The sequence below is a fragment of the Tachypleus tridentatus genome, chromosome 2 (genome assembly GCF_004210375.1).
Source record: "Tachypleus tridentatus isolate NWPU-2018 chromosome 2, ASM421037v1, whole genome shotgun sequence".
Taxonomy (NCBI): domain Eukaryota; kingdom Metazoa; phylum Arthropoda; class Merostomata; order Xiphosura; family Limulidae; genus Tachypleus; species Tachypleus tridentatus.
In genome coordinates, this window is record NC_134826.1 from 33662447 (window position 1) to 33675132 (window position 12686).

Below are 12686 nucleotides of genomic sequence, written 5' to 3' on the forward strand. Positions count from 1 at the left end.
CCTTCATTTGAATTTCATTTCTATTACAAATACTAGATTATAAGTAAACATTTCAACCATGTTGTGAAAATGAAGTGTCCAGAATTAATTAATAAAACTATATTGTAATACATATAATTGTAATCTTGATCAAGCTGGTAGTAAATGAGGCTCTAAGAAATAACAGCTAATAATGTAAACTATGTAAAAAAAAACTATCATGAGCTTGAATTAGCTGTTCAAGGCCCATGTGTTTAATCAAAATGTGCTTATTAGAAATTACAAAAAAATTAAGAAGTATCACTATACAACTAATAATACTTTTACACTAGGCACTATAAAGACTTCCAGTTAGAGCATATAAACCCAGTTTCTCTTTTGCAACTGCTAGTAGGGTATTTTGTATAGTTCTGAAACCCAACAGATAATTTGGGTATGAAAAAGCCCAAGCACTTGTTGACATGATAACATAATGTGAATGATATGGTAAACTGAAAAGAACCCTGTGAATATTAATTGTAAAATATATTTAAATTAAAATAATGATAAATAATTAATGAATAACTGTTAAAATAAGTACAGTTTATATTCATTATAGTATCTAGTATTTTAAAATACTTTTTCCATTATACACTGCACTTAATTTTAAAAACTTGCATTAAGATATAAAAGTCTGAATGATACACTTTTAAGTAGTGAAGATCTGGTAAGGAATTATTTATGTTAAACTACACTTAGAAAAACAGAAATTTTTAAATGGTTTTTGTAAATTATAGATGAAATTATGGGATATGTTATTGGAATATTCATTCTTTGATAGATTGTTTAGGCAGAGTATTCATGGTGAAACTTTGTAGAATGGATGGCAACTGTGTATTGTGGAAACAAGTGCGGAGGACAACATTTCAAAAGGTTGAAGACTTTCGAAACATCATCCTCTTCACTTGTCTCCACAACAGGTAGTTGCCATCCATTCAACAAATATTCATTCCATTTTAACAACATGTAGTAACTTTTCATTATAATACTTCAATTGGATATTTAATTTAATTTAATAACAGGATCTTCATAAGGAATTGGAAAGAAAAGTAGCTAAATTCCATGATCGAGAAGATGCAATATTGTATGCTAGTTGCTTTGATGCTAATGCTGGTTTGTTTGAAGTTCTTCTGGCACCTGAGGATGCGGTCATATCTGATGAGTTGAATCATGCTTCTATCATAGATGGTATTCGTTTGTGTAAAGCCCAAAAACTGCGTTATCAACATCGAAATATGAAAGGTAACCTAAGGACCAAATCAAAGCAGGTGTGAAATTTAAGGCTGCTAGTTACAAGTAAAACTTTCAAACATTTATTTATATCACAGTAGAGTTTCTGACTACAATATTTTAGTGTGAATGTAAACAGAATATTAATAAATTAGTAAACAGGTAAAGACCATTAAAAAAGGTTGTGTGTAATCCTTTTACGTGCTACTATTTGTGGTACAATGGACAAAATGTTAAACAAAAATTTGAATGACAACTGGATACATATTTTTTGCTTGTTAGCCAAAGCACAAAAAATTTAATATTCCTTGTAGAAAATTTTGAATATTTCTAAGATAAAGTTGCAAAGCTTATAAATTTTACTGATATACTTGCATTCACAATTCTTTCAAAACAATTCAGCAGTTGAGGAAAATCACTGATTATTATAGTGACAACTACTTACTAACTTTAGTGTGAAATATGTTGTATATTAAATTATTTTTCTAATTTAATTGTCTATCATAAAACAGTTATATAAGATAGTGATTGACAATAGGAAATTGCAAAACCATTTTTTTGGCACAACGGTGGTAAAGCATGTATTATTACTCACAAAAGACTGGTTTTGGTAGCACAGTTATTGCCAATCATAAGGGCTGATGTCTGCAGTGTTAGTTTAGAATATATCCAGCTACAAACCACTAAATAAAGATATAGTAAAAAAGATATAGTATAAAGTGAACATTGGACAAACAAAAGTTAAATTGAAAACAAAGTTCAAAGAACACCAGCATAACATAAAACATTGCAACACCAAGTTTTCTTCTGTAACCAGACATTTTTGCAACTGTGATGGTAATTTCGGCAAGAAAAATGTAAAGCTCTTAAGAAATGCACAAATAAATGTAGAAGGGAAGTTCAGAGAGAGTGGTTGTATAATTAGAAATAAACGTGTGTGCATGTAAATAGAGCAAATGGACCAGTCAACATGTCCCATTTGTAATTAGTTAACTTAAGTGTTCTTTCATTTAGGATTAACTTTCCAGCCATTAATTTCTGACCTTGGTTTTGAAAATTAACTCACCTTTAGCAGTTTGTAGCTGAATATATTCTAAGCTAGCACTGTAGATATTAGCCCTGATGATATGTGATAACTGTGTTACTGAAACTAATCTGTTGTAATAATAAATATTTTACCTGTCCTTTCACCAAGAATTGTCTGTTTTTATTCTTAATATAGTAGCACAATGTGCATGAAAAGAAATTAGAATAGTCATATAATGTTTTTAATTGTGGTGTATTTGTGTCATATCAGTGACTGAGAAAATGAAATTTTGGTTTGGCTGAAGTAACTATCCAGTATTGCTCCATGTAGAGTGAATTATAAATTTTACTTTCAAGCTATGAGCTCTGAACGATGACAGAAAGACTGCATGGTTGGTATTTGACATAAGACAGTATTAAATATTGTACCAATGCAGGTATGTTTTGGAATAGAATTAGAAAATCCTGAAGTTATTTTTAGGAATATTCATCCTGTATAAATTCAACTTGTAGTTTATAAATATATATCCAGTCAATTCTTCCAACAGTTCTGAAGTTAAGACAGACTTGAGGTGTCTTTATTGATATGAAGTAGCTCTTAGAAAGTTGCACAAGCATGATAGGGCTTATAAGTATCTTTATGTGTTAATGGAAGAATTGTTTAAAATTATTAACAAAAATAAAGTCTCTGTAGAAACACCAATATCACTAATTAATATCTAGCAAATGAGACAGGTATTTGGTAATTGATGCAAAAATGAAAGATTAAAACTGACTGAAGTTCTACAGTAATACTTCAAGTTTTCTAACTTGTATTCTTATATTTTGTTAGGATTTTTCTAATAATGATGTTTCTGTATGTCAGTGTTGAAATCATATCATTTAATGACAATGGATATATGGAAACAATTATTTGTTGTTTTTTGTAGCTTTTTGTTATTTTTTCAACAACCACATTTTTTTAGTTTAATGTGTGTTTCTCTAAAATCCAACATTTTTAAAATACTTAAATATGCCACTATTTACATTAAATTAATAGATTTAGAAGAAAAACTCAAGGAATGTCAAGGAGCTCGTATAAAACTGATTGCTACAGATGGAGTTTTTAGCATGGATGGGAATGTTGCGCCATTAAGGTAGATTTTTTAAAAATCAAGATACATTGTGATAGTTTATTCCTTAAAATGCAATGTATCTGACACATTCCAAAAGTTACAAAGCTCACATTGTTTCTTTGAATCCCACTTTCCTAATATGAAACCTTACCTCTTTTCATATAATAACTTTCTTGAATTTATGCTGCTCTCTGTGTGTGCAATTTTTGCTAATCACTGGTCCTGAGATTCTCACTTAATATCACATCTTTACTTGTGGTATAACTACAAACGAGCATGCAACAACCCTCCACCAATAAGAGTGAAATGGTCTAAAACATCTGACTCCATCTATACTGTAAAACACAATTATAACTTCTCTGTTTGTTACTTGTGTGTAACAATTTGTCTTTTTTTACTCAAGAATTTTTCAGATATAGGTATTCTTCATTAGGAAGTACCTGTAAAGACATTGATTCACAATTATCAGTAATTTCCACTTTGTTTAGTATGAAGAAGTGTGGCTTTACTCAAGCTATTCTACCAACTACATGGGTTTGTTTATGTTTGCTGGGAGAAGTAATGGAGCATTTCCTTCAGCATGAGCCTTTCTTTGTCCCTGATATACCTCCATCTACGTTTCTCACTCATGGTGGAAGAGCTTTTGTCTTTTTTTTTTTTTCCATCTACCTTTGTCTCATTATATGCCCTCAGCCTTTTTCCATGATTTCGTGGCTAAGTTTCTTGAACATGGTTTTCTATGCATTCAGTTATTTTTACTACTACTTTGGAGCTTAGATACCTTGTCTCTCTTCCCCTCAGTGTGGATTTCTGTATGTGGGGATGGGACCTCCCAGGGAAGGTTCTGTTCTTTCATTTTACCTCCTCTGGGATCTAAACATCCACCCAAGTGTTTGCTGTGCATGACGACCCAAGAAGGGGAGAAGAGGATCCTAGTGGTTGAGGGTCCAACCCTAACACACTACTTTGGCCTTGAATTCCTATAGACAGGCAGCCTTTGTGTGGTCCCCCTTGGGTCAGTCGGCTGGTCTACTTGGGCTAGAGTCAACCAAGTACCAGTGTTGGAAGTTTTCAACAGGTGTTGTGAACACTGTCTCTGATGCTGGTGTTTGGGTATAATGCTCACAAAACCCTGGCATTGCTGCATTGTCCTTGCATGACATTGTAGTGCGTCCCCTCGTAGGGCTCCATGGTGGGTGGGGTCAGTGGGTACCGAAATTTTCTTTTTTTTCTATCAATCCTCCAAATACAAATTTAAATAAAATAGTGAAAAAACAGTTGATAGGTAAACAACCATGTCTTGAAGATTCTGATCAGCAATCTTCTGATTCTGATCAGAAGATTCTGATCAGCTAAAGATATATTATGCTCTTATTAGATCAAAACTCTACTATGGATCACTGGTCTATGGCTCTGCCAAACCCTCGACCTTAACGATGCTGGACCCTATTCATCATCATGGACTTCGCCTATGCACTGAGGCTTTCTGCACCTCTCCAGTTTAGAGCTTATATGTAGAGTCTCATGAACCTTCTTTTCACCTTTGCCATTTGCAACTGTCTTTAGTATATGCTTCATTCCTTACCAAAGCATCAGTTGTGTTTTCCTTCCTCGATGGGCCATGCTTTTTCAGACCAGGCAGTCTGCCATTGCTCCTTTTGTCCTACATATCCAGGTGCAGTTGGATGAATTGGGTCTGTCCTTGGATAACATTGCTTTATCCACTGGTCGGACCATCCCACCGTGGCTTCTTACAATCCCCAATTGTGACCTGTCTTTAAGTCATCTGAGAAAAGTAGAGACTCCTGATTGGAAATACTGTCTGCCATTTGCTGAACATCTTTCAAACCATCCTTCCATTCATATTTATACAGATGGTTGAAAATCAGGTGACTGTGTGGGCTCTGCCATGGTTTGTTGTGGTTTGGTGGTTCATGCAGAATCCCCTCTACAGCTTCTGTATTCACTGCTGAACTGTATACCATTTCTCTTGTCCTGGATCACATAGAAACTAAACAGTAGTCAAACTGCACTATTTATACTGAGTCGCTTAGTTCTTTACTGTCCCTGGAATCGCTTCACATTGGTTCACACTGTGTTCTCGCCAATATTCTAAACTGTCTGGCCCATTTCTCTTTAACATCTACTTCTGTCCAGTTTTTCTGGATACTGGGCCACATTGGTATTTGCATGAACAAGCTCGCCAACACTGCAGCTAAGTCTATCTGCTCTGGCACTATCTTTGCTGTGCCTGTCCCATACATGGACTATGGTCCTGTATTCAAGGCTCTGCTCCATGTCAGCTGGCAGTCGACTTGGAGGGAGCACGTGAAAAGAAGCTTTTTCAAATAAAACCCTATATTGGACTTTGGCTGTCTTGCTTCTGTAAGGATCGGGAAGAGAAAGTTCTACCTAGACTATGTCTTGGTCACAGTTTTTAACTCATTGTTTTCTTTTATCTGGAACTGATGCACCAGTGTGTAGTCTGTGTAACATTCAGATCACAATAAGCCACATTTTACTTTCTTGCCATTGTTATGACTCTCAACGATGGTACCATTTTAAAAATTTTCATTTGTTTGTAATGCTAGACAGTGTTATTGGTAATGGTGACACTTTATAAAGTTTTTAGTTTTTTACAGTTCATTAAACTTTTTAATGTCATTTAAGTTTTTTGATTTATACATTAAACCCTTTTTAGTGTGCTTCCCTTTTAAGAATCAAAGTCTCTCTAGTTCACTTTGAAATTAGAAATTCTCCGTAACATTAAATAACTCAACACCAGGACTGGAAAGGCCAACTTCAGGTGACTGAGGTTGGTTCTTGCACTTACCTGTTAGTCTTCCTGGTGGGTTAAGATAATTACCTGTTTGCTACAGAAAGTTCTTTAAAACTTCTCTTACTATAGTTTCTCTCTCAACATTGTAGACTAGATGTCCACATTGGTTTTTTGCTATTTATGGTTTTAAATGCTGTTTTGTTTTACCTTCATTTCCTTTTATGAATAGTAAATGTGTTAAAATACTTTTACCTTTTTACTAGATGTTTGGCACAGATAGCCTAGCTGCTTTTTGCCATAAAACACTAAATCAACCAACCAGCCTTGTCTCTCTTCCTTTATTACGTCATATGGTTTCATGCTTTGTTGCTTTTTTTGACTCGTATACTTTTCTTCAGGCTTTGGGGTCAGATCTTCTGTCTTTTGTTTGTCTTTCTTAGGCTTTTTTACATGCATAACCCTTTTCCATTATTTTATTTTTAATTTTTTTCCATAGAAATTAAATTCATCCATAGGGTTTCTGGCTAATGCATACTCACTTATCTTTTCTTCAGTGGTGTGTTTCTATTCTCCTTTGTCTATTCTCCTGTTTCCTCTTCTCTCTGTGTCCTTACCTGTTGTTCCATTTTCTGTCCATCTTTCCTCTGTTTGTAGATTTCAATGCTGTCAGTATTGGTGGTGAATGGCCTATAAGCTTACTGTCTGTCGGGCCTGTTTTGTTTGATTTATGAACCTGTGCTCTCCACTTGTGACCAATTTTTGAGCACTGAGATTTTTTTGAGAGTGCCTTAACCTTTCTTTTTTCCCTGTTCTTCTCCACTGTCTCCTGTTCTCATTATTTTACATCCTCCAAGAGAGATAGTTTCTTAGCAGTGTTGGTTCATAATGATTACAATTACTATGAGATGGATTCCTCATCCCAATTTTTATTCCCATCTTCTTGTGGTTTTTAGTGAACCTGTAAACAAGTTGAATCTTACATTGTTCATTTCTCAGTCACTTTCTAATGGGAATTTATACCCTGTGGTGATCTGTTACCCAATATCTAGGGATATGACTAAGGTGGATATCTCGGATACTTCTTTTCTTGTCTGGGTTGATTGGTTCAACTTGGAAGACTCGCATCTCCCACACATTCGTTTCTCATTCATTTGGGTTTTTCCTTTTTTGTACATCTGCAGGACTTAGCCTTCTACTCATCTTATGAGCAGTGTAGAGTGATAAATTTCCAATGCCATATCCTCTCCTTCCCTAACAATGTAGGAAACTTTTTCTCTTTTGAGAACTTGGACTTCCATGAAATCTTGTATCCCATTGAGAAGCATACAATGGACTGCATGCTTACTAGATCCTTACTTGTAATCCCTTGTACTCAACAATTTTCATTCTTCCTTTCTTACTCAAAGACTTTGTCTGATGGCCTGATAAAACTATTCCCATAGTAGGTGTTCCTCTTGTCTAGGTGTTTTATTTCAAAATGTTTCTCTGACAAGATTTGAAACATGTCTTGACTCTCACATGAATTCAGGTTCTTGGTCACATGAAATATTGTCCCTTCAATTCCATATCTTTCAATTTTTGGCAGTACATCACATTTTGGAACTTTTTTTTTAAAGATGGTTCATAGATGTTTCCTGATGGTATACACAATCAACTTTGTAGTTGTTTACTTTATCAATCACCAGGGACACACTTCTCACTCTCTTTGTTTCCACACTGTTTACCTCCTTTCTTAAGCCCATTCTGTACAAGTACATTTAAGAACCTGATCTATTCTGAGTGCCCTGAATCTTGTTGTGGACCATCTCTTAAGACTAAGATACATCCCAGAGATTTGTTGCTCAATTCTGTGGTGTTCAATGACTGTGCTGTCATCTTGACACTCTTCTTATAGATGTTTTTGCCCATCATAACTGTTCTGACTTTTTATATCATGCTTATCCTCCTACTCTTTCCCCCAACCTTATGATTTCCTTCATTCTGAATACTACATGTTGAGTCTTTCTTATAACTCTGTTCTGCCTGTTAATTTTCCTTTCATTTCTCAAGATTACTATCATTCTCTTCCAAAATATTTTCTCTGTCTTATCCATGTAGTTCATCATCATTTGGCCTGATCTGCTCCTTTATCTTTAATGCTGCCATCTAATTATTATTTGAAATTACTCATTATCTCAAGATAGTTTTTCTGTTGTGCTCACAGGATGACTACAACTACAAACTCTTTCAAGTTTCCTCTAACTAAATGTGATATCTTACTCTTTCTCTGGCTCTCCACTTATGTTTGTGTGTGAACTACCCCACTTACTTTTGTTGCAGATCTTTCTCACCTTCTGGCCATCTCTTTTTCCAAATATAGGTTCTGAATCTGTTAATTCTTTTTTTTTTGTATATCTGACCTCCACAAGGATCCTACTGAGTGACAGATGGTACTTGTCTCAGTATACTTAGCTCTTAATCTGCACCATGCAACCTTTAAAAGGTCTGTAGTGCTCAGTGATAAGATGGGGTATTCTGCAAGACTGCTTGAGGGTTCCTCACAGTATATTATATCATAAGTTGTGCAGACTGTACCAACTCTTGTCCTATCATGAGTAGAGCAATATTTGGATTGCTGCCCATACCTCTGGTCCTAGTTGAATATACCAAGACTAGTCTACTTTTTATGTTCATTCATTGTACAGTCTTAAAATGTTTCATTTCTCCAGTATCCCACCGCATGACACCCTCTCCCCCTTCAGATGCCTATATTATGTCACAGTTCCTAGCCACAAAAATGGTGAACTGTAGAGGCTTCCTCCTGGGTATGACCATTTTTACTTAGTCAAAAGTAGAGCTGTGATGTTCTCTTGATGTAGGTGATGAGTACTATTCTTCTACTACAAACTGAAAGATAAATACCCAAAGCCATTTGATTTTGAACAGGAAGAACCCACCATATGCAGTTCACCTCTCTAGCTGGACTTTCCAAGTGATTTGATGTTGAACTTGAGTAGGTTACATTTGCATTCTTTCATCCTATTGTTGCCTGGATGTTAGGTTCCTAGGTGGTGTGGTGTTGGTTGTGTACTGGGTCCACACATGTGTCATGCATGAGTTGTTGGTTTGGAAACTGCTTTTCCCTTCTGCTCCTGGGTCTTGTGGTGAAGACACTTAGGATCCTCCTCCTGCTATAGACTGGAAGACAAATACCCAATGGCATCTGGTTTTGGACTGGAGTAGAGCCACTGACTATTCTTTGATGCAACCTAGCTGCCATTTGGCATGTTCATTTATGAATTGTACTTGCATTCTTTCCACCCAGATTAGTACCATGTATCTTTACACGTGGCACAGATGTGATATGGTCACAGGTTTGACCCAGTATATTAGGGTATCACACTCCATGAACTATCTTTGGATGTCTGCTGAAGAATGCTCATCTAGTTGATTTTTTTATCAGTCCTTACACCATTTCAGTGTGGAATTCTGACTATCATATGAGTGGATGTAAAGTATTGTATTAAAAGTTAACATTTTTCAAAAGTGCCACATTTTCCACCCATCATTCTTTCTTTTTCTTCTTTTTACCTTATCATGGAGTTATGATTGTGTTCTACAATATAGATAGAGCCAGCAGCACTAGGGGGATGAGTTGCTCACCTATTGTTGGAGAGTTTTTGCATCCTACAGTGCAACTATATCACATACGTGATGTCAGGTGAGAGCTTTGTAGCAAGTGGCAATCAAAAATTGGGCATGTAAAAGGCATCACAAATTAAGAAAAGCTATTATGTAGGAATAGGTATTTATTGGAAGTACATTTTCAGTGTTGGAAGTATTAACCTTTGTTTCAGTATTTATTGCAATAGATTAATTATTGACTGAAGTCTTTCTTTGTAAAGAGAAGATGTGTTATTTTTCAAGAAACCATTATTTTATATATTTCCTTTGAATTATGATAAGGCAGCTGAAAAGAGAAGTTTTTTTTTTTTGAACAAGATGAGGTAAGCTTAATTAGATAATTTAGCACATTAACATATCAAGTTTCATTTTTCTTACATGGTGCTTTTGTTATGCTGTGCTATTGTTAAGAGTGGAAAATGAATTATAATCTTTAGAAAACGTAAGTAAAGTGATAATTAGAAAAATACTGATTGCTAAGTTGATTTTTAGTTTCACTTGAAGTGGATAGCTTGTTTTAATCAGAATGTAATACCAATTGCAAATCTGAATCCAGTGGATTTACTACAAAATGGATTAAAACCCTACCAAAGGATTAGTAAAGACAGACTTTGAAATTACAAAACTCTTGAAAAGTGAGAGGAGTTTTGTTTCACAAGACTGTTGCTGTTAAGACTTAATAAAAATTTCAAAGCTGTAATTAGCATCAATGATTGACTCACTCCTCATTAAAAATGTAGTTTTTGTAGCAAAATATGAAATTCATCACCACCATCTAATAATATTAGTAGCATAATGTAGAGTTGCATAAGGAATTTAATTTGTGTGTGTGTGTGTGTGTGTGCACTGGGTATTTTACAAAATATTATTTAAATGCTCTAATATATGTTGGTGGAAAAATTTTAATAACAAGTAACTACACAATTAAAATACTGAATAATATTACCTGCTACTATATAGGTCTAATTAAGTTTCTCAAGTACGTAGCTGTAAGTTTTTTATTGTTTGCATTTATAAATCTAAACATTATGTATGTAATACATCTTTCAATGTTTTTTGTATATTTAAATTGCTTTTAGACACTTTGAATGATGTAAAAAAAAACATTATTTTAAGTTTTTCATTTACATATATTATCAGATCAGTATCTTTGGTCCAAACATATTGAGCTTTGATGGCAAATGATTGACTTTTACTGTTTAAATAAAACAGACCTTCAAGTACTTGGACAGTTTGGTCTTTCTGTTGTTTTTAAACAAGACCAATAGCAATGTCTTTTTTCTTTAAAGACAATAGAGCAGGAGGAGCGTGGCAAGTGGGTTGTTTATGTCTCAGTAAACTGAGAAACTTGGAGGCTAAAATTTTACATTATGGCTTAGCGGTATATCTGTACTAGAAATTTATAATTTGTGACAAACTCAAAAGATCATATAAAGTAGAAAGAAAATATTCAGTGGGCAATTTATAGCAAAGAAGTATCATGTGGTACAGGAATGTGAAGACTTTATTTGTGTATGTTGTTCTGAAATTAAGAAATTAAAACTTGTATTAACATAGGAATTATAAGCTACATTTTTATACCAAGTTTATTAACATTCAATAATAAAGTTGTTTCATTAAATTTTGATTTAATTCTCTAGAAAAGTTGTGACATCCACATTTTGGCTGACCAAAATCAGTAGCGATAAGTAATGTCATAAATTTCACTTTGACAGTGGTATCTAAGCTTCTTTTTTTAATAAATGTATTGATTTATGTTACAGTATTTGTTTATTAAATACTTTGAAATCTATATTTTATTTTCAAACAGTTGTTAAATGAGTATATTCACTGCTGTTTGTTTCATATTTTGTTTAATTGCATTTCTTCTTTTCAGAGACATATGTGATCTGGCAGAAAAATACAAAGCAATGGTCTTTATTGACGAATGTCATGCTACAGGATTCTTTGGCAGAACTGGAAGGTTGGCATTTGAATTTTTGTTTTCCTTGTTTTTGTTTGCTCTACATATTCTATAACAATGTACAGGTTTTGTTCCAAACAAACTTAATTCACATGTACTTAATGCAAACATTTTTTAACATAAATATTGTATTCTTTGAGAGAATATTAATATTGTTTTCATTCAGTTGATGACAATTTTATAATTTTAATTATTTTTCCCATTTGTTTATTTTTTAAGCAATCACATTTTGTTCTCCTTTTAGAGGCACTGAGGAGTATTTCAGTGTAACAGGAAGAGTAGATATAATTAATTCAACCCTTGGAAAGGCTCTTGGTGGTGCTGCAGGTGAAGTGTTTTGTACAATAAATAATGTAGCTCTGTGAAGTATTCTTTGTTTCATTGTAAATAATTTGCATTTTGCCTTTCATACCAGGATGTTGTAATAGGGTATTTAGATAGTGCTTGTGTAAGAAAATGTTTTATGCTTTTATATAATCTAGTTTACCAGTAAAATCCATCAGCTTAAGAAGGTTGTTTTTCACTATGTAATAAGTCTTTATTGTTGTTAACAGTGAACTTTCAGCCATTTTCTGATGTACTTCCACTAAAAAATATAGCTGTTCTTGTTCAGTGCTGTCCTCTATATACTAAAAAGGTTTTTACATGATACAAGCCTAGCATTTTTACATATTCTATGATTATCATGATTCAACTGTTTCTTTCATGTAAATCATCATGCAACAACACTCGACCAATAGAAGTATGTGCCACACCCTTTTGATGCTTGGTGTTTGATTCTGCTGAACTATCATTTCTCATTAGTCAAGACATGTTTTTATTGTGCTCTTGTTATGGATTTCTCTTTTTAATTTTCTCATACAAAGTTTGAAGATCATTTATTTCTTTTACT

At 33.9% G+C, this 12686-nt stretch overlaps 1 protein-coding gene across 2 annotated transcripts in view; it reads left to right on the top strand.

Moving 5' to 3' along the window:
- Positions 1-12686, top strand: part of Gcat (Glycine C-acetyltransferase) — a 64365-nt gene that overhangs the window by 21223 nt on the left and 30456 nt on the right. Inside the window, exons 4-7 of one of the 2 annotated variants that reach the window (XM_076483305.1) lie at positions 1041-1260; positions 3314-3410; positions 11708-11794; positions 12039-12121. In XM_076483305.1, the coding sequence (XP_076339420.1) occupies positions 1041-1260; positions 3314-3410; positions 11708-11794; positions 12039-12121 (487 nt within the window). The remainder of the gene's footprint in view (positions 1-1040; positions 1261-3313; positions 3411-11707; positions 11795-12038; positions 12122-12686) is intronic. The other variant, XM_076483296.1, reaches the window with a different exon arrangement.